General features: G+C 42.0%; 1 protein-coding gene across 1 annotated transcript in view; it reads left to right on the top strand.

Annotated features, from left to right (window-relative positions):
* Positions 1-21,440, top strand: part of LOC145408500 (uncharacterized) — a 115,802-nt gene that overhangs the window by 89,808 nt on the left and 4,554 nt on the right. The window contains exons 5-8 of the mRNA XM_080279231.1: positions 559-769; positions 1,420-1,562; positions 13,567-13,735; positions 15,481-15,521. Coding sequence (XP_080135357.1) covers positions 559-769; positions 1,420-1,562; positions 13,567-13,735; positions 15,481-15,521 — 564 coding nt within the window. The remainder of the gene's footprint in view (positions 1-558; positions 770-1,419; positions 1,563-13,566; positions 13,736-15,480; positions 15,522-21,440) is intronic.

Raw genomic sequence — 21,440 nt, 5'->3', positions numbered from 1 at the left:
AGCGTTTTCTATCCTGCATCATTTTCTACGTCTCAAAGCCTGTTCTACGCTTGATAGTAGTTTTTACGGCCATTGAGAGCATAGTTGATTAGTAATTTTACGAAACAGTCGAAATTTCTGCATGACCCACACCAGCAGACTGAACCATCCTAACAACACACAAGAACTGAAATGAAATGCCTCATCTATGAACCGCACTGTCTGCAACATCCTAGTTACCGAAGACAAAATATTGTGTGGATCTTCGCAGGAAGAAAAGGAAATTAGAGCCTTGCGTTTCTTATTAGTTCAAGAACAAATACAAGTTACCAGAAGAAATCTTTTGACTAATTTATTTTGTAGGAAAACAAACGTTTGCTTCCATAATATATTAACACCACTAATATCCAAAGGCTTCATGGATGTGGGATTGCTTAACAAAACGTGCGGTATTAACCTAAGTGTGTCTATAACCAGGAAATAGTTCAAACTTCTTGTCCATCATCCAGTCATCTGGGTCAGCATCCAGGTTTTTAGAAACTGTACATACATAGCACTTGTAATGTCTCCCTTCTACAGGTGTCGTGGATCCGAGGGCGTGACCTGCGGATCCTGACGGTGAGTCGGTATACGTACACGACGGATCTGCGCTACGAGGCGATCCACCTCAACGGAACCAACCAGTGGACGCTTCGGATCAAGTCTGCCCAGCCCAGGGATCAGGGGACCTACGAGTGTCAAATCAGCACCAAACCTATCATGGCATTCCCCACGTATCTCATGGTGCTGGGTGAGTGCTGCAGAGAGAGAGAGAGAGAGAGAGAGAGAGAGAGAGAGAGAGAGAGGGAGAGAGAGAATCACTACTTTCTGCTGACCCACAGAATGAGAAAAATTCCTGCTAGTGTAATGATCCGGTATGAGAGAGATAGCAGGTCATGGGCAGCTGGAGTGAGGCTATGACGGGCTGTGATGTCACGAATCCAATAACGTGGTAAAAGATTTCAGTTTATTTTCCAAAGAGTTTATTTTAATTTCCTACTAGAAAACAGAAATTTTCTTCTAAAATGACTAAGAAGTAGGAATGGCAAAAATGTACGGATAAGAAATGAATAAAGCACAGAAACAAGAAAGCATTCAAGGTGGGAGGAGATTTGGAGACCTATACCCATTATTACATTCCACACTATAGCCACAAACTTGTAGCTGGCGGATATTGATAGATAGGTAGAATGACAGAATATACTGTAGATAGATATACCGTATATCGTCATCTATATATATATATATATATATATATATATATATATATATATATATATATATATATATATATTTGTGTGTGTGTGTGTGTGTGTGTGTGTGTGTGTGTGTGTGTGTGTGTGTGTGAGTGTAACTTTTGACATCTGTTGACCTCAGCTGAACTTTCTCTCTTCCCCGGAGAGCCCCGAGGTGAGATCCTTGGCGCCCCTGATCTGTTCGTGCAGAAGGGCAGCATGATCAACCTCACCTGCATCCTATACGACCTGCCGGAGCCGCCAGCGTACGTCCGATGGTTCCACAAGAATAAACATCACGGCGCAAGGGTAGGTTACCACACGAGAGCAGGGTGGGGCTGGATAGCGTGGGGTAGGGTAAGGAGCGGTAGGTTTCGATAAAGAGACAGGGCAAGGCATGACAGAGCATGGAACGGTAGGGTAGGGTTGGGAAGGGTACGATAGGTTACGATAAGACAGGACAGGGCTCGATAGTCCATGACAGAGTGTGGTCACTTAGGGGAACGATATGGCAGGGTCAGTGCAGGGTAGGCCACAGAAGGGATTGGTAGAGTAGACATATTAGGTCACTACCGGGAACACCAGGGAATGGCAGAAGGCAGGCAGAAAGAAAGGACAGGGTAACGCATTATAGGACAGTGGAAGGGCAGGGTAGGTGACTGAGGAGTAAAGCAGGGTAGAGCAAGACAAGGCTAGGGAAAAGATGGTAGTATAAGGTAAGTCATGGAGTGTTACCACAGGTTCAGTTATAACAGAGAGTGTTAGAGGGTAAAAGAATGCCAACTCTTACTTGTCGATTGCACTCCATCCTCATGCAGACTCAGCAAACCCGTGACGCATCAGTCAGTTTCCTGTTTTGTCTTATGTATTCCAGTTTTCTTACACACAACACTAACTGCCATATTATCGTTGCTAGCTACAACACTACTGAACTAATTGTTCTTTAGGAAATAAATTAAGGTTCTAAGATTTAGGTTTCATTTTTCCAGAAGCACATTTTTACGACTCAAAGCTCATCTTTTGTACTGTACCTGGAAATTACAGTACATATACAGCAGACTGATGGCGAAGAACAGGAAGACATGGAAGCAACTCGTTTGTGTGCCAACCCTTCCGGGATGAAGGAGTCTGGCTCTAGTTAGTACAGCTAGTCCTATTCAGTTAATTTACTCAACTTCGAAAGGGTTCTTCAGCCTGATGTTGTAAACTACGTAAATGAACAGATACATAAGTGTGTAATGTATGCATGCATGAATGTATATATGTACACTGTATGTATGTACTGTATTAGCTTGCATGTCCACGCCTGACTATGGCGGACAGCTCAGCTATGCGCGTTCAAGCAGTGTTTTAAGGGTCCTGAAAGAAAACGAGTCATTAGAGCCAAGAAACTGATTTTTTTTTTTTTTTTCTGTATCTCTCACTAGAGAAGTGGCCCAGGCCCACCGGATGCTTCAAGCTCCGGCGTAGGAGTGCAGGGCTTTTGGAGTATAGGATGATAAGCTCATGTGGAGATGTGTTGGAAAGATGTGTTTTTGGGTATGTTTTTTTTTTTCTTTTAACTGTCCAACATCGGGTACAACATTATAGTTTCCTAAGGCCCAGCTATTCTCTTACATATGGTACGAGTACTGCACACCTTAAGCCACCAGTTTGACGTAATACCCACCGTACATATTGAGAACATGGTAGGACTGTCTCAGTCTGGACTGGTGTGATGGTATTAGCTTAAGTGTTTTTGTGTCTTGTCAGTGGGTCTTGTGGAAGATAGATTACAACTGTAAGGAAAATCAAATATTCAACCTGTTCTTTCACACAGTCTCGGAATGAACTCGTGTACTTTCGGAGAGTAAGCCACATCTCAAACCTGTTGACTACCACTCCTTATTGAACCAGTACCTGCCTCAGGACATGACCAAGAGAATCTCCACAGCTTGCGAACATGTGAGAGCATATCAAAAGACATACTACTTAGTAACTACTACCTCCTCTTAAGTATCTGCCATGATCAAATCTAGGTAAGAAAAGCTGGTAGACGCAGATAAGGAGATAAAGTGAGGTATATTATTATTATTATTTTTTTAACCCAAATGTTTCGTGATACTCCATTAACCCAGACCGGTTCTATAACACAGTGCGATTAAACCCATGTTAATATAGCTAGGGGTATTATTACCTTTTCAAAATCTGGTTATTATTTTGTTAGTGGCATTTGCAGGTGGCGATATTTTACCACGGATATTGTCATTAGCAGCCGTCACAACGACCTTCATTACCCGCGTTAGTTTATATCTTTCTATCTGTTTATTGCCAGACTCCTCGATCCCGTAAGGGGTGGCCAAAAACAAATCTCCTCCATGTCGCCCTGTCCAATGCTACATCACTGCCTTGCTCCCAGCTCACACCTCCCTCTCTCATATATCTCTCCATTCCATCCCTCCATCTCATCCTTGGGTTCCTCCTCCCTCTTAACCCCCCCTTCACCTCACTCCCATACACTCTCCTCGCTAGTCTCTCGCTCTCCATCCTCTCCACAAGGCCAGACCATCTCAATGTATTTCTCCTAACGGTTTATATCACATTCACATCCACATCACAAAGCTCTTTCAATTCCTCACTTGTCAGTCTGTCTCTCCATGTAACTCCACACACTCCTTTCAAATAACTCATTTCCACTGCTCTCACTCTTGACTTGTGTCCTTCCAACAAGGTCGAAGTTGCACTTCCATAAGTTAGACTTGGCATCACAGTACTGTCATGCAGTGACTTTTTTACTTCCATGCTTACTTCCCTGTTCCTTATCACTGTTTTCAAAGAATCAGCAACTTGCTTCCCTGTTGTACCCTTTCAAGCACTTCACCCCTAAACTTCCATCTTTACACATCGCACTACCCAAGTACTTAAATGCACTTACATTTTCCATTTCCTCCTCAACCAGCCTCATTGTACATTTAGTGACTTCATTTCTCTCAAAGTGCATAATTTACTCTTTCCTACATTCACCTTTAGATTCCCTTTCTTACATATACTCGCAAACTCATTCACCAAGCCTTGCAGTTCCCCTTCGTCTTCACTTAACACTACAGTATCATCTGCAAACAACAGTACAGGGAGTTTCCAAACACTGCCCTCTCTCATTAGGGTCGCTCCGACATGCACTGCCCTACCTTGTATCTCTTGTAACGCCATCCATATACAGACTGAACAATCATGCAGATAAATTATGACACATCCCTGCTTCAATCCAACATTCAGACAGAAAATTTCACTCTGTTCACTTTCCATACTCACTGCAGCCTTAGCACCGTCATACATACTCTTCACGGGATTCTACAACTTCCCATTTACTCCATATATCCTTAATACTTTCCACATTCCTTGTCTATCCATCCTGTCATATGCTTTTTCCATATTCCTTCCTAAAACCTCCCTGTTCTTCTCCAAAGAATTCCTCTGTTATTTTCCGTACTCGGTCAATAAGCATCCTACCATATACGGTTCCAAGTACACTAAGAAGACAAATGCCTCTATGATTACCACACACTTCTTTTTCCCCAATTCCTTTGTACAGGGGAAAAATTATACCTGGATTCCAGTCATCTGGGACTCTACCTTCCTCCCAAGCCAATCTGCACATCTTCTACATCCATTCTACTACTATCTCTCCCCCATGCTTCAGCATTTCACCACACACTCCATCAAGTCCTGGAGCTTTCCCCGTTTTGACTTTCCTCATTGCTTCCAATACATCCATTCCAGTGAGTCTTTCCTCTCTTCTCACCTCCCCCCCACTCCCAGCCATTCCCAGCCTTATATTAGCATTACTTGCGTTCTCTATATTCAACAGTTCCTTAAAGTGTTCTCTCCATCTGTTGACTTTTTCTCCCTTCTCCACTGGCAAGATACCATTTTTATCTTTCACTCGCCGACTTACTTCTTTATCACCCTGTCTAAACCTCTTCATCTCTTTCCAGAATATTTTCTTACATTCCCTCCACTTTACACTGATTCCCTCTAAATTCTTCATCCACTCTTTTCATACTCTCTCACTAATCTTTTCACCTCTCTCTTCCTCCCTATATATAAGTCTTTTTTATGTTTCTCAGCTTTCTCCAGGCTCCTGTTTCTCATCCACTCACTCAATACTTTCATCTTTTACGCCACAGCCTCTCTCACCTCTTCATTCCACCATGCTGTTCCTTGCGCACCCTGTCGTCTTCTCTTCACCCCACACACCACCTCACATGCTGCACAGATTTCTTCTGTGAATATCTTGCATTCACCTTCCACGTCCCCCATCTACTCCAAATCATATTTACCCAATCGCTCCTCCACTTCTCTCTTATATTCTGTCTTTTTTCCATCCTTTTTGTAATATTCTTACCCTCCTTGTATGGACTACTTCCTCCTGTCCTTCCCTTCTTCTCTTCCTCCATTTCATTTGAACCTTGACTTTCACCACCACCAAGTGGTGGTCAGAAAGTCCACTCCCCCAACCTCTGTATGCTCTTGCATCCATTACGCACCTTCTCATTCTATCATCCACACACACATAGTCAATCATTGCATTACCGTTCATTCAGTTAACCACCTTCCCTTCTCATCACTCCCCACGTATACCTGGGGATCATTTTGTGTGTAAAGAGGGTATTGGTTATCACCAACCCCCTCTATGTCCAACAGAGCATGTAATTTTAGGGACATTATCTGTAAATATTTGTTTTCCTGCCCCGTTTCATATTTTTCTTACTATTTCTCATTTTCCTCGCTTCCTCAATCCCCAATTCTTTCCTCTTCTTCCACTACCACCACCATTTCTTCCTGTGACACGGTCCCACAGATAAGAGAATTCACTGTTTTTCGTTCCCTACCCGTCTCCCGGCAGCGGAGAGAGAGAGAGAGAGAGAAAGAGAGAGAGAGATTAAATCTTCGGCTCTTATCTACGCAATTGGGTTTTATATTTAGGCTAATTCTGGACAATACTATTCAGGGGAAAGCCAAGACGCTTTGGGATAACCCTTTCCCAGTGTCCATGTGATCAAGCTTTTTTTTTTTTTTAAGCTACTAGAAACGATTTTTTATCCAGCTGAGGGAACATTATTTTTCGTCTGTAATGAGTCTTATGTCTTTGCGGGAGCTAAGCCAGAATACTGTGTGTGTGTGTGTGTGTGTGTGTGTGTGTGTGTGTGTCATCGTCTGCATTCCTCTTGTCTGATTTTTCTTTTGGTCTTATACTTCTCATTTTATTCGATATTTTTAAAATTCTGTTTTTCTCCTCGTTTTGTTTTCATATATTTTCTTCTTTTTTTCTTTTACTCCTCTGAATTTCCATGATTTATTCCTTGTGTAGTCCTCTTCTCTTCCTTTATTTGTTGTTTTCTTCCTTTGTTTCTTTGTTTCTTAGTTTTATTCCTTTTCGTTCTCGTATCGTTTTTTTCCTCAAATCTTTTTCTCCTTCCCTTCTCTTCTTCCCCCTCATACTATCTGAGGCCTGGTCCTGCTTCCCTGTCCCTCTCCCGTTCCCATGCACTGACGGTGGTGTGGTTGACGCTGCTGTGGACTCTTAATAACGCGTTGACTACGGGCCACATGCGTTAACAGGTTTTGGATCACAGCAACTGCAGTATAGTCTCTCTCTCTCTCTCTCTCTCTCTCTCGTTCGATTTTTCCTCCTATTATTTTCAGTCTTAATTTCTTTTAGGTTTCTCATTTTCTTCATTTTATTCGTTTATATTTCTGATTTGCCGGTTTTGTTATCCTTTTCGTCTCATTCTCTGATCTCATTTTCTTCTGTTGCGTTTCATTTTCCTTTCAGTTCTTATGTGCTTATTATGCAACCCACGGGACTGACGGGAGGTGTAGCTCACTCTGATGTACATCATCGTTTGTGACGTGATGGTTACTGAGGCTGTGTATTGACTGGGGATCACCCACGATTTTTTTTTTTTCCAGTCCCTCTTTTTTTTTTTTTCTTTTTCTTTTTCCCTGCCCTACGTGATTCACTGGGCGATGCCGTGTCCGTTTTCTAGTGGTTGAAAGTGGTGTTCCTCGGCCCTATGAATCAATTGCCTTTAGGACCCGTGAATCATCACTTGAAAGTATATAGAAAAGTTGCAAGTCAGTGCCAGGCGTGTAAATGCCGGATGCCGATTGTTGCAATACATGCACAAAGTCCTTTTTTCGTCTCTGTTGTTCATATTCCCTTTAGTTATATTTTTAATTATTTTTCTCTCTTTACTTTTCTTTCTATCTGCTTCATTTCATTTTTCGTTACCTCCGTCATCGAAGATTGTGGAGGTTATGTATTTACCTATGTTAATCTGTTTGTCCACACGATATCTCCAATAGTCACAAAAAAGTTAAATGAAAGATTGTGGAAGGGTGGGCCATGGGACAAGGAGCAACTGATTAAATTTGGGGGCTGATCCGGATCCTATATATTCCACACAATATTTCCACGGATCCAGATCCGCATCTTTTAATGGCAATAGCACTGGCGGAGATATGCGCTCTCTGTGTCATTCTCTTATAATTTTTTTTCTGTCTGTCTGTCTGTCTGTCTGTCTCTGTCTGTCTGTCTGTCTGTCTGTCTGTCTTATCTTCTGTTTCCATCCTTTTAAATCTGTCTATATTTCCGTTTCTCTTATTTTCTCCTGTATTTTATGATTTTCTCTTCTATTCATCCGTTTGTGTTTTTGTGTCTTTTTTGTCGACCTCTCATTCCATTTTCTTCGTGGGCCCCTTTCCCTCGAGTCTGTCATTGCTCTTTTCCCTCTCCAGCCGTCACTATGAGTAGAGAGGACACAACATTTCTCCAGGAGGAGGTTTTACAAGAAAGCATGTCATAGCAACCAGAAGCGGAGCAGAAAACATTTTAGGGATAACTATGCCGTTATTAACTTTTCTCAATTATATTTCATAGAATCATCTGCGCTGGAATGGACTTGTACATTTTTTGTGTGGCTGTTTCCTTTCCTCTAGCCTTTCTCCCGACCCTCTTAATCAGTTACAACATTAGCCCTTCAGAAATGAGTATGATCCATCTGCCCCTTTCTCTCCCTCTTCTCGATTGTTCTTACCTCTCCTGCACGGAATCTGACGAGGTATTGTTGTTGGTAGAGTTTGTTTGTTAGCAACATTACGGAAAAACGGCTTAATGAAATTACATAAAACTTTCAGGATATGTGGGCACTGATCACCAAAGAATGTGATTAAATTTTGGACGTAATCGAGTGGCCGTGAAAATCAAAATCAAGGTCACGAATTTTCAGAGGGCTTTAGAGGGTGGGGTAAGTACCACAATTTTCAAATGTCCCTTCTAAAATATGGAGATGGTCTATATGCATGAGAAATATTGCACTGGTTGACTAAAGAATCAAGTCTAACTCCCCTTCACGATCGTCCAAACAAGCGATGACTCGCTTTCTTAAAGTTTCGGACAAGACTCTCAGGGCCTGGCAACGTTCACTTGATGGGGAATTAGGAGACGGAAACAATCTTTGCCTGCCCTGGAAACAGTTTATGGTGTAAAAACACTAATCTTGTGAAAATATTAGTTAAGTTTAGCGTTTATTTATTTATTTTTAGGTCAATAACAATAATTTGATAAAAAGAGACATCTGGCACGTTTTCACTCAACATCACGACTCATACCAGCAGTGTTACCAGTGTAGCAATGTTCCAGATGCATTTAGAGGTTTTAAAGGCAATCTAGCCGGCAAAAATTTCATTATCTGTATATCTGGTGTTCTTTCAAAGTCCTGTTTAGCATTTTCCTTCCTTAATTTCCCTCAGTCTGGCTGATTTTTACCACTTTTTGAGACTAATCTAGAGGATTTGAATTTTCCTTTGGCAACACTGCATGCCAGGCCTTACGTAAGTCAGTTATAATCATGCCATAGATGTGGGTGGATGTGATTCGGCCTTTGTCACGATCCCTCTTCCCCCCCTTTTTATATAATTCTTTTCGTATTTAGTTCTCTTCAGTGTCGCAGTCTTGATTTTGACTATCATCCTCTCCCTCTTTAGTTCTTTCATGAAAGTCCCCTACATATTTTCTTTCATGCTGGATTTTCATCGTGAATAAAAATGACCAATTTTTCCTCAATAACTTCACTGGTTTCACTAACTTGCCTGAATACCAGCAGATTAATTTGCTTCCTGATAGCAACACAGGTGGTTTTAGTTGTTCTTAGGCACATAGAGTAATTTGTCTTGGTCTTGTGCTTCACGGGGCTCCATTTGGTAAATTTTCTGTTCTACCTCTCTCTTTATCGTTTATCTGTCCGTTAACTGTCCTCTACTTGATGTTAAGCAGCCGGGATAAATGTCTTGTTGGAGTATTTGCTAAAGAACAATAATCTGCACTGCCATGCAATAGTACCGTGTTGACGATCCCTCTTGCTTACAGTGCTTCTGGGTTTTCCTGCGTAAATATCATCTTCCATAGAGAATTAAATGTGGATAGTAATATATCATTAGATGCTTATTTTTCCGATTTGATGGCTCTCATGATTTCGACATTACCATATCTGTGGGTTTTATTTTATGGGACATTTTTCATTCAGTATTGTTGATTTAGGATGTAAAGTAAGTCTTGCGCAAGTTTCTCCGCATTTTAAACCTAAAACCGTTGAGCGGTAGGCTGAGCGTTTCCCACTCTTTTGTACAGTAAACCCTCAACTTGAGTATATTGTCGTTTTCTCTCACGAAATGAGAGAAATAAACAGTAAAAACACTTATATATCGCGTTTTGGAGTTGTTTTTTTTTTCTAAATACTACCCTTGCCGGTGTACAATATAGCAAATATAATATAGCAGCTGCCAAATACCACTTTCTGAGCGGAAGGTATTGGGAATCGGGTCATCACTTCGTTGGGCGTTTGTATTGTACATACCCCTTGAAATGTGGGCCCCCTAAATTTAGCAGTTCACCCTCTCAAAACACCTCCCGATAGTCAGAAAAATTGAAAATCCAACACAGAAAGCCAAATAAGTGGCTTTTTATTTACAGGAGACAGTAGACATAAACAACAAAATAGTTGTTAACAAGACACATACAGTTCATATAGAATAATGCTAGGATTTAAGTCCACAACGTTCAGTTTGAGGAAGCCCAGTCCACAATTTGCGTCAATGTACATAGCCCATTTACTGAGAGTTAGTTCTGCTGACTCAAAATTGTGTCCATGGCTTGACTGAAGTCATTCATTACTCTGCATTACAGGTAATGTTATTAAGATACAGCTCAAGACTGACTGCATACATGTTCATCGGTAGCTTCTTGTGGTCTTTCATCAATCGGAATAGATCACTGGACTTTGGGAGGGAGAGTGGCGTGTCCCAAGCATAGCGAACCTCCAGGTAAAGCCGTCTTACCTTGGTGCCCTCGTCTATGTCAGTGGCTGCAATATATTCATCAACTTCAGCAGCTGATGTAAAAGGGCATCCCATTCCCTTCAGTGTATCAAGGTCTTTTTTTCCTCCGACGATCTACCACTACATTATCAATCTCCTTGTCTCGCAGGCCCTGATTCTTCAGTTCCTCTTGTTTTCTGTTCCATGCCAGCATGATTTCTGGTATCCTTTCTCCTTTCCTTATCATGCTGCCATTGTTCCTGACAGACCCTGGTTGTCCTCATTCAATGAGGTCTGAGGATGTAGCTTTCACCTGTGCTGCAGATGCACTCCCAAGCTGTTTGGCATCCCTTCTTGACAGCTCATAGTTAACAAAGCCCACACTGTGCTCTGCATTCAAGTTGTGGACTGGTGCCTTTTCCAACTTCTCTGGATCCATATTAGTGACAGAACTTTCTGCAGACTCTTCACAGTCTCCAAAGCTGAAAATGTCGTCCTTCTGCCTCTGAAAGCCAGTAGCCAGCTTGGGGACGATCATCTTCAGAAGCCTGATTACCTCAGGTTGAAGTGAAGTTGCTACTTCAGGTGTGGCAATGCAGATGTCCTCATCATACTGTACTATGTATGCTGGGACCATTCCTGAGAAACAAACTTGAATGCTGGTTCCTATGCCTGCAACGAGGTGACAGGGTCTGCCTGTACATCCCTCAGTTCCTGGTACAGCTATTGAGATGCTGGGATGATCTTGCTGTATGTTGCTTCAGCAGACGTAGTCAGAAACAGGTATGGTTCAACCAGATGAAGTCCAAGAAGAGCACCTGCACAGTACATCACCGTCAGGAAATCCAAGTCCAGAAAACACTTCATAATGCAGGCCAGCTGATTGGTAACATGCTCATACGTCTGTGGATAGGATGCCACATCATCCAGATGATAAAGACTGATAGCACAGATCAGTGTCAAGCGACTGAAATGCTCATCATTGAGGCTGACAGACTTGTTTGACCGTGGGGCTATGTGGAGGTCAATTTCATGCGACTTTTTCCATGATTTGTGATCCTATTCATAACTGATAAGTCTAGTCATGCAGTCCAGGGCTTGTTCAGTGACACTTGTTGCTGCTGTTGTTGCATTGACAGGGAAGCTTGAGTAGATCTTGTCTCTACCCAGTGTGTTCTCTGTTTCAGCCCACTTCTTGGTAATGACCCTGTTGAACATCAGAGCTGGGTGCACATTACAGGACAAGTGATCATGAATTTGCTCATAGTCTGGACTCTATACCACTAGTTCACTCACTCTGATGTGAGCTGTCTGGTCTGTGATCACAAAGTCCGTTTTCTTAAACAGAGTTTTGGCTGCAGTGCCACTTGCTGCCTCCAGAATTTCAGGGACTGCCATCTTAAGAGCAACAAAGTTCTTTCTGGAATCTGAAGCAATGCTTATTGTGGTCAGTGACCTGTATTTTCCGTTAATAGTGATACACTGAACAGAAAATAACCCAGCACCCTGTTTCTTTGATCCATCATCAAAATAGGTCACCAAGGCTTGTTCATCAGAGTTCATGATCTCTTTGACAATCTCATCGAGTGCCAACGCCTCAATGCTCTTGCCTGCTTCCCTGACACGCTTGGATTCTGGCAGGGTGTCCAGATCAATGACCCCTGATTCATCGTGTGCCTTCCAGTTTCTCCCAAAAATGCGATTTCCAACTGCGATGACGGCTGCTACAGCCTGTGCTTTAGACATGTGGTAGCAGCTCTTCAGTTTATCATCTGTCTCATAATACTCTGGTTGCTCTTTCCTGATGCTGTCACGGATATCCTGGTATTTTTGCGGCAGTTCATCACTTAGAGAGTAACTGTAGCTGTGGCGAAAAAGCGGTGCTTTTTTGAGTCACTCTTAACCAAAATGGTACCTTCAATAAATGCTGCTCTTCTGTGCTGTGTTACCAGTTACGTTTTACAGATTGCTGACGTTTATTACTCTGTTATACTCCACGTTTGATCATTAAATACTGTAGTATTCTCTATACACTGTTTCGTGCCACTTGTTAGTTATTAACCTTGATTTACGTATAATATGATGAGAATATTTGCTTCACCACCACGCAAATGTTCAGCCAATCGCGGTCCACTTTACACAGGCTGTAGGATCTGAGCGATTCATTCATAAAGATACGTGGGCTTACTACAGGGAACTGCCAGATGTCTCCATATACCTCAATATTTTTTCGCACTTTCTACTTGCTAAACTGTACATAGAGGTACTCATAATATGGGCTTTCATTTGGCACCAAGACCCTTGACCTTGAATGTCCTTGAAACGCCAAACTCAAGATCACGGATATGCAGGGGGTCTATAACTCGTAACTCGTGGAAGATAGAGATATTTTCTATTACCTAGTTACAGGAAGTCTCGTATGGGCTTTTATTTGACAGCATGACTTTTGACCTTGAGTGGCCTTGAAACGTCGAACGCCAGATCACGGATTTTCACAGGGTTTAACTTGAAAACATTTGCGCCATTACCTTAGACTTTAAATGTGCATTGACGCTAAATGAGTCAATATTTAATAGCACTGAAGTAACTGCTGTCGGGCTAGGTTTGTTGTGCCTGGCACTTTTTTTTTTTTTAATGAATCTCCCATATTTTGCCATTCCTCTTTCAAGTCTTTTTTTTTTCTCTCTCTCTTTCTTTCTCTCTCTCTCTGCTGTAGTTCCTTTTCTAACCACTTACTCGCCTATCTTATACAGTACATCATCTTCAGCAACAGCCTTAGGGGATGTCTGTGATCCTATTTCTTTTTTTTTTTTTTAGCTAATTCATTTATCTCCTGTTGTCCTCATTAACCATATATTTACCTCTTTCCATCATTCTCTTTTCCTGCTATTGTTTTTCGTTCCTAGTGGTTGCTTCAACTGATATATTAACCTCTCCCACTCCTCTCGTCCTCCAGAACATCAGCTACAGCAGCAGCCGCGGTGGAGTGTCCATGATGGTGGAGAAGGGCCCCACCACCATCATTCACCTGCTCATCACCTCAGCCCGCGTTTCAGATACCGGCAACTATACATGTGCCCCGGCAGGCCTCAACTCCACATCTGTTATGGTGCACGTGCTTGATGGTGAGTGTAGGGGTAGAGATGTGGAGGGAGATGGGTGAATGTGCTCCAGCAGGCTTAACCCCACATTTTCTTTTTTACAATGCACGTGCTTAATGGTAAGTGTAAGGAGTTGGGGTGGGGAGGGAGGTGGAGGAATGATCCCCGGCAGACCTTAACTCCGCATTTGTTATTGTACACGTTTATGATTGTAAGTGTTGGAGTGGGGGTCGGGAGGGAGGTGGGGGAATAGAGCCATAACATGAAAAATGATGGGTTGGAAACATTGTAACTTTATATAATAATTTAAAAAAATCGTTTCTCGAAGTTCATTGTTCAAATATACATACACTCGAATACCTTGTTTAGGGTGCATTTTTCTGCACTGGCGAGGAAGTCCAGTCCAAAAATTATAGCATTTTTGCAACTTTTTTTTGTAAGTTTACTTCTTTTATTCCAAGAATTCCTGTCTAATATACCAAAACATTTAAATTTCCTTTTATTTATATGTTTTTGTGCAGCCGAATTGTTCCAAAGTAACTGTTATGATTAATTTTATGTTCTGTGTCCAAGAACGTCAAATTACCACCTTTCTGTGTGAATATGTTTTTCTACCGCGTGTATAACATCACACCAAGATTTCTTTAAATGCCATAAAATTTAAAATACCTTTATGTAGCATCGGAGTGATTCTTATTGTCATTTGTCAGTAAACTGTATTGCATAGCATTAATAATCTTAGTATGGTACATTCTGGTTTAGTGAACTGTAAGGTTTTAACAAAATGCAGAATCATTCAGTGATGCAAAAATTATTAAGAAAACTAATCCAAGCAGTTTACTGATATTCAAGATTTCTGGTTAATCCTATGTTGTGCCTCTAAAATACAGTATATACCGGTATTATGTAAAAATAGACCAGAAGGCCTTGGATGCATAAGCAGACAGAAGTTTCTGGAGACATAAATAGAACAGAATTTTCTAGATGGATAAATAAAACAGAAGTTTTTGAATGCATAATCAAATATAGAGGAGAAGTTTTTGAATGTATTTGTTTCTACGTGACCCAGTTATACAAGTCAAAAACTTTATTTTTTCTTAACTTATATGCAGAGATTTCCCTGTGGCTAGCAAAACCGTCTAGTGTTACCCGAGTGACCGTGAATCGCCTCGCGAGAATTAACCCTTCAGTCAGTTGACATATTCTGGTGGTTTATTCTTGACACCTCCTGACCATTTTATCCACCTTAAGAAAAATTTTAGTAATCGTGGGTTAATTATGGCTATATTTATATTCTTCAAATGGGAAACCAGACCCAATCTGAATGAAACTGTCTGCAGATAGGCTAGTGGTGTGCAAATATACACGTCACCGGATTAAAGGGGTGAAAGTCCATTAATATTTGTACCTAATGTCTGAGAATAGTGCTTCTCTGTGTGTAAACACTAATTTTATTATGCTAAGAAGCAAGGCTGATTTTCCTAACTTTTAAGGTAGAAAATATCGAGGCACGAGCCTACGATTACATGAATACTCACACCTTTATACATATATTTTTTACTTTATCAAAATATTGCTGTTGAGAATCTTCTTTATACCTTTTAGCTGTGCAGTTTCGTAGTTTTTAAGCTGATTGCCTAAAAATACTTGATCAGCACCTCTTTCCAAGCCAAAATATTCCAACCTCAAACCTTAACCTTGCCTTTATGCTATTATTCGTTGTATCCTAAGAATACTTCAATAGCACCGTCCTTCCCCCCCACCTCAAGGAGAACTGCCAGCCGCAATGCAGACCAACCGAGGCTCGCTGGTATGTACTGGTGGTGGTGGTGGTGTGTGTCTCCTGTATGCTGATATGGTCCTAGCAATACTCTGGCTACGGGGCAAGCTTCACAGCACCTAAGTAAGTGATGGAGTGGTGTGGTGTGGTGTGCTTTGTTGGTATCGTTGTTGCTGTTTTGTAGTTGGTTTATTTGTGTGATGTGGTGGAAAGGTTACAAGAGGATGAAAAAAAAAAAAAAGTCAGAATATAAGAGGGAAGTGGAGGAGCTACTGGGTAAATATGTATTGGAGCAGAAGAGGACATGGAAGCTGTGTGCAAGATATTCACAGAAGAAATCTGTGCAGCATGTGAGGTGGTGTGTGGGGTGAAGAGGAGGCGAAAGCGGGTGCAGGGAACACCATGGTGGAATGAAGAGAGGCTGTGGCACAAAAGAAGAAAGCATATAGTGAGAGGATGAGAAACAGGGGCGTGGAAAATGGTGAGAGACGAAAGAAAGAGTTATATGTAGACAGGACGAGAGAGGTAAAAAGGTTAGTAAGAGAGAGTAAGAAGAAAGTGGATGAGGGATTTCGAAGGAATTTGTAAAAGGGAGGGAATGTAAGAAAATGTTCTGGCGAGAGGTAAAGACAGTTAGACAGGGTGCCAAAGACGTTAGCTGGGGAGTGAAAGATAAAAATCGTAGATTACTAGTGGAGAAGGGAGAAAAAGTGAGCAGATGGAGAGAACACTTCAATGAATTGCTGAACATAGAGAATGAAAGCAATGCTAGTGTAAGTGGCTGGGGAGAGGCTGGGTGACGGAGGGATGTGAGAAGACCGGAAGAAATCAGTAGGACGGAAGTTGTGGAAGGAACGAAGAAAGTTAAAGTGGGGAAAGCCCCAGGAATTGATGGAGTGTGTTGTGAATTCCTGAAACATGGGGGAGAGATAGTAGTAGAATTGATGTGGAAAATGTGCAGATTGGCCGGGGAGGAAAGTAGAGTTCGGGAGGATTGGAGGTCAGATATAATTATTTCCCTGTACAAATGAAAAAGGGAAAAATAAGTATCTGGTAATCATAGGGGCATTTGTCTTTTTAGTGTAATAGGAAGAGTATACAGTAGGATACTTACTGACAGAGTTAGGGAAATAACAAAGAAATTAGTTGGAGAAGAACAGGGAGGTTTTAGGTCTTTAGTGCAAAAGTTTCTATAGAGGGGAAAGAAGTTGTATGTGGTCTTCGTGGATTTAGAGAAAGCATGTGAGAGAGTGGATAGACAAGGAATGTGGAAAATATTAAGAATATATGGAGTAAATGGGAAGTTGTTGAATGCCGTGAAGAGTATGTATGAGGATGCTAAGGCTGCAGTGTGTGTGGATAGTGAGCTAAGTGAACTTTTCTATCTGGATGTTAGGCTGAAACTGGGATGTGTCGTGTCTCTATTGGTGTTCAATCTGAATATGGATGGGATTATAAAAGAGATAGAAGGTAATGCAGTGGATGCTGGAGCAGCCCTATTGAGAGAGGGCGGCGTTTTTTGTTAAGTGAAGACGAAGGGGAACTGCTATGCTTGATGAATGAGTTTGGGAGAGTGTGTGAGAAACGGAATATATAGGTGAATGTTGGGAAGAATTCAGTCTTTGACTGAAATGAAGTCACTGAATGTACAGTGAGGTTGGATGATGAGGAAATGGAAAATGTGAGTGCCTGGGTAGTGTGATGAGTGAGAATGGAAGTTTGGAGGATGAAGTGCTTGAAAGCGTACAACAAAGAAGAAAGCTTGCTGGTCCTTTGAAAGCATTGATAAGGAACAGGGACGTGAGCATAAGTAAAAACGTCACCGCAGGATAGTATTGTGATACTAGCTCTAACGTATGGATGTGAAGCTTGGACCTTGATGGAAGGACACAAGTCAAGAGTGAGAGCAGTAGAAATGAGTTATTTGAGAGAAGCATGTGGAGTCACATGGAGAGACAGAATGATAAATGAGGAAGTGAAGGCGCGTCGTGGTGTGGATATGGATGTCATAGAAATCGTTAGGGGAAATACATTGAGGTGGTCTGGCCATGTGGAGAGGATGGAGAGCTCGAGACTAACGGGGAGTGTGTATGTGAGTGAGGTGGAGTGGGGGATAGGAAGGGGCAGACCAAGGATGAGATGGAGGAATGGAGTGAAGAGATATATGAGAGAGGATGGTGTAAGCTGGGGGGAGGGCAGTGAAATGACGGGGGACAGGGCGACATGGAGGCTATTTGTTGTGGTCACCCCTTACGGGATTAAGGCGTCTGGCAATAGATAGACAGATAGCTTAAAGTCAATATTAACCGTAGTTTCTGACCCCAGCAAAGTTACGACCTAATATTCAAAATACATAATCATAAATGGAAAGCGAATTATTTATTGGGGTTATATGCCGAATGAGTCGCTGAGGTTATGATGTCACGGAGTCATCTTAGCCCACAGGAATACAGCTACAGTGCCTATTGCCATTCCATTTTACCCCTTCAGCTCGGGAAAGCCATTTTGTTGTGTATAATTGTTGTTTGGTGTACTCTTACTGTCTCCGGACGATTTTATTCAGCTTAGGGGAAACTTTCGATTTGGAGAGGATAAACAGCTTTCACCATACTGAGTGTTCATCTAGGCTAAATAAAATCGTCTGGGTGCAGCAAGATTAAACCACAAAGAGGGGACAGTGTAGCAAAAGGATTAACAGTACTGTATTTATACAACGAAACTGAAACAATATGTACACACTGATATGGTTAATTACATGTACCATGTGAGGTTGCCAAGCAAATTTATATACATGTCAAAGGAAGAAGTAGCTAAAGTGGTTACAGAACAGAGGTTCAGTTGAAATAAGAACTGTATATGTTGAGAGCAAGAAGCACATGATGAGAGAAGTGAAGAGGAAAAAGAAGGACGTAAATGAGGATCTAAGAAGAAAAATGAATGCAAACTACTCTGAAAATAGAAAGTTATTCTGGAATGAGGTGCGGAAATGTGAAGTGAAAGCGAAATAAATGTGATGGTGTGAAGGATGTAGGTGGTAGATTATTAACCCATGGAGATGAAGTAAGGACCAGATGGAAAGATTATTTTGAAAGCATAATGAATGGGAATAGAGAGAGCAGAGCGGCTGTAAACATGATTGGTTTTGGGGGTGTGCAGAGAAGGAATGCAGTACCAGGATACGTGACACTCGCACAGGTGAAGAGTGCTGTGAAGCGGATGAAAAATGGGAAAGCAGCTGGGGTTGATAAGGTGCATGCAGAGATGCTTAAGTGTGGTGGAGAGAGTGGAATGAAGTGCTTGTTGGAGATATGTAAGAAGGCAGGGATGAGTGAAACTGTGCCTGCAGAGTGGAAGAAGGCTGTGATTGTACCCCTGTACAAAAATAAAGGTGAGCGAAGTGAGTGCAAGAATTATCATGGCTTAAGTTTATTGAGTGTGGTAGGGAAGGTATATGGAAGAATTATTATAGAGAAAGTAAGATATCAGAAGTCCTAGTGAGTGATGAACAGGGTGGCTTTAGGAGTGGCAGAGGATGTGTTGACCAAATATTTGCAGTTAGACAGATAGCAGAGAGGGCTTGTGAGAAGGACCATAAAGTGTTTATGGCATTCATGGATCTGGAAAAAGCATATGACAAAGTGGACGGAGAAGCATTATGGATTGTTTTGCGCATGTACGGTGTAGAGGGTAAGCTGCTAGGTGCCGTCAAGAGTTTTTATGATGGTAGTGAAGCATGTGTAAGGGTTAAAAGGGCATCGAAGTGAATGGTTCACGATCGGTGTGGGCGTGCGACAAGGTTGTGTGATGTCCCCATGGTTGTTCAGTATATGTATGGATGGGGTGATGAGCGGAGTAAAAACACGAGTAATGGAGAGAGTGATGGTGTTGGTAATGAATAGTGATGGATGGAATATATCAAATTTGTTATATGCTGATGATGCAGTACTGCTTGCAAGTACTGGACAGAAACTTGGTAAGCTAGTGCAGAGTTTTGCTGATGTCTGTAAGCATCGTGCCTTGAGAGTAAATGTAGAAAAGAGCAAAGTGACGGTTATTGAGCGAGGTGACTCCTAGTGCGATGTAACATTGAATGGAGAGAGACTGGAATTGGTGAGAGAGTTCAAATTCCTGGGTACAGTGATAGAAAAGAGAGGAAATGTGCAAAAGAAGTTGAAGGTAGAGTGACACAAGGAAAAAAAGTTGCTGGTGCAATGAAGGCCTTCATAAGAAACAGAAGCTTGGGTGCTGCAGCTGCACGAAGCTTACTTGAAGGAGTGTTACTGTATTGCCAACTTTAACACATGGATGTGAGACTATAGTGTGCATGAAAATGAAAAGTCAAGAGTAAGAGCAGTGGAGATGGGACCGCTGAAGAATGTATGTGGAGTACAGAGGGTGGATAAGATATAATATAATGTGATTCGTGAAAGATGCGGAGTGAGGAAGTAGGTGGACACCTGAATCGAAGAAAGTGTACTGAGATATGGTCATGTGGAGAGAATGGATAACAACAGAGTGGTGAAAAATATATATCTGACCGAATTCGGAAGAGGGAGGAGGCGAGGTAGGCCAAGGAGAAGGTGGAGAGATATGGTGGATGAATGTGTGAGGAAGAGAGGTTTGGAAGACAGTGAGGCTAGGGAACTGACAGGAGATCGAGTTGGCTGGATGAATGTTGTCAGGAGAAGTGCATGGTCAGGGATTTTGGCACCCCTTTTTAACATGGCAACGTCTGGATTGACTCTATCGGATACGATTATGTGGAGCTACAGAACGTGGTGAATGTTTCTGGCGTATCAGTTACAGCTAGGATTCCGGGAGCTTGAATGATGAGTGAATGGAAGCGTGGCCCATTGGATTGGGCAAGTTTGGACTGTCTGGACATTGCTACTCCACACACTGCCCTAGGGTGGGAGAGGAGGTCCAGATGATGATGATGATGATGAAGATGTCAAAATACGTTTATGAAGTAGCTTACATGTACGTCCAGATGCCCATACTCAACACAGGATGCCTTGCGAAAAGCGAGCCAAACATCAGGAAGTTATTCTTGGCCTAATTATGAGGAGTAAATTCTGTATCAACATCAGTCCAGTTCTCAATCGCTACAGAGTTATTGATGACTACGAGTATACGGGTGAATTTTAGCCCATGAGGTCATCCATGATTGTACCTTCGTAACAGATAAAGATTGGATTTCTCTTGATAGAGCTTTAGTTACTCAGTATTATCCCCAGCATAAACTCCTTATGTCTAGCACGGTTTTCATAAGACACCATATTTCATATCTAGTAGTATTCATTTCTACTTTGCTTACATATGTAGAATTATTCCTCTTGCTCCCACATTCACACGTAGTCTCCTGTTTCACCTTTCACTACATTTTTCAGTTTTCCGTTTTATGAAATGTCCTTTTGTTTTAACCAACTTCGTTTTTTTATGAGTTCACAGTTAGAGCTTCCTTCTGCACCGAGCTAGAGCAGAGTTTACTTGTACGCCCACCAGACGTCTTGTGAAACGCACTCAACTCTTTACTCTCACCCCTCCACCTCCCTTTTCCCCTTCTCCACCCTCCTCCACCCCACGCCCCCTTCCCCCACCACCCCCTCCTCCCTCCCTTCCACCCACCTCTGAGGTAGATCAAACGTTTGCCTTGTTCTTTACGTGTAGATTATTATTTACTCAAAGAGTAGGCCAGCATGCTCTCATAATACCTCTACTTTCAACTGTCTGCACCACATTACACGCGCATAACATATCACACCTTCTATTCACTCTCTTTAGCAATGGCTGCTGCAATGTTACTATCAAAAGAGGTTGTACCTCGGATTGCCACCACCGGCAGGGTAGGGCTGGTGGCACAGGGTCCTCCCTGTCGCCATCAAGCGACTGTGCCTGCAGCGACTCTTGCAATTTCCAATGGTGCTCGTCAGCGGAGAAGTGAAAGTG

The sequence above is a fragment of the Coenobita brevimanus genome, chromosome 77 (assembly GCF_032717465.1).
Source record: "Coenobita brevimanus isolate Jiangsu-jjx chromosome 77, ASM3271746v2, whole genome shotgun sequence".
NCBI lineage: Eukaryota > Metazoa > Arthropoda > Malacostraca > Decapoda > Coenobitidae > Coenobita > Coenobita brevimanus.
Note: the sequence above shows the minus strand (reverse complement) of the source record. Positions and strands in the feature narration are given on the sequence as shown.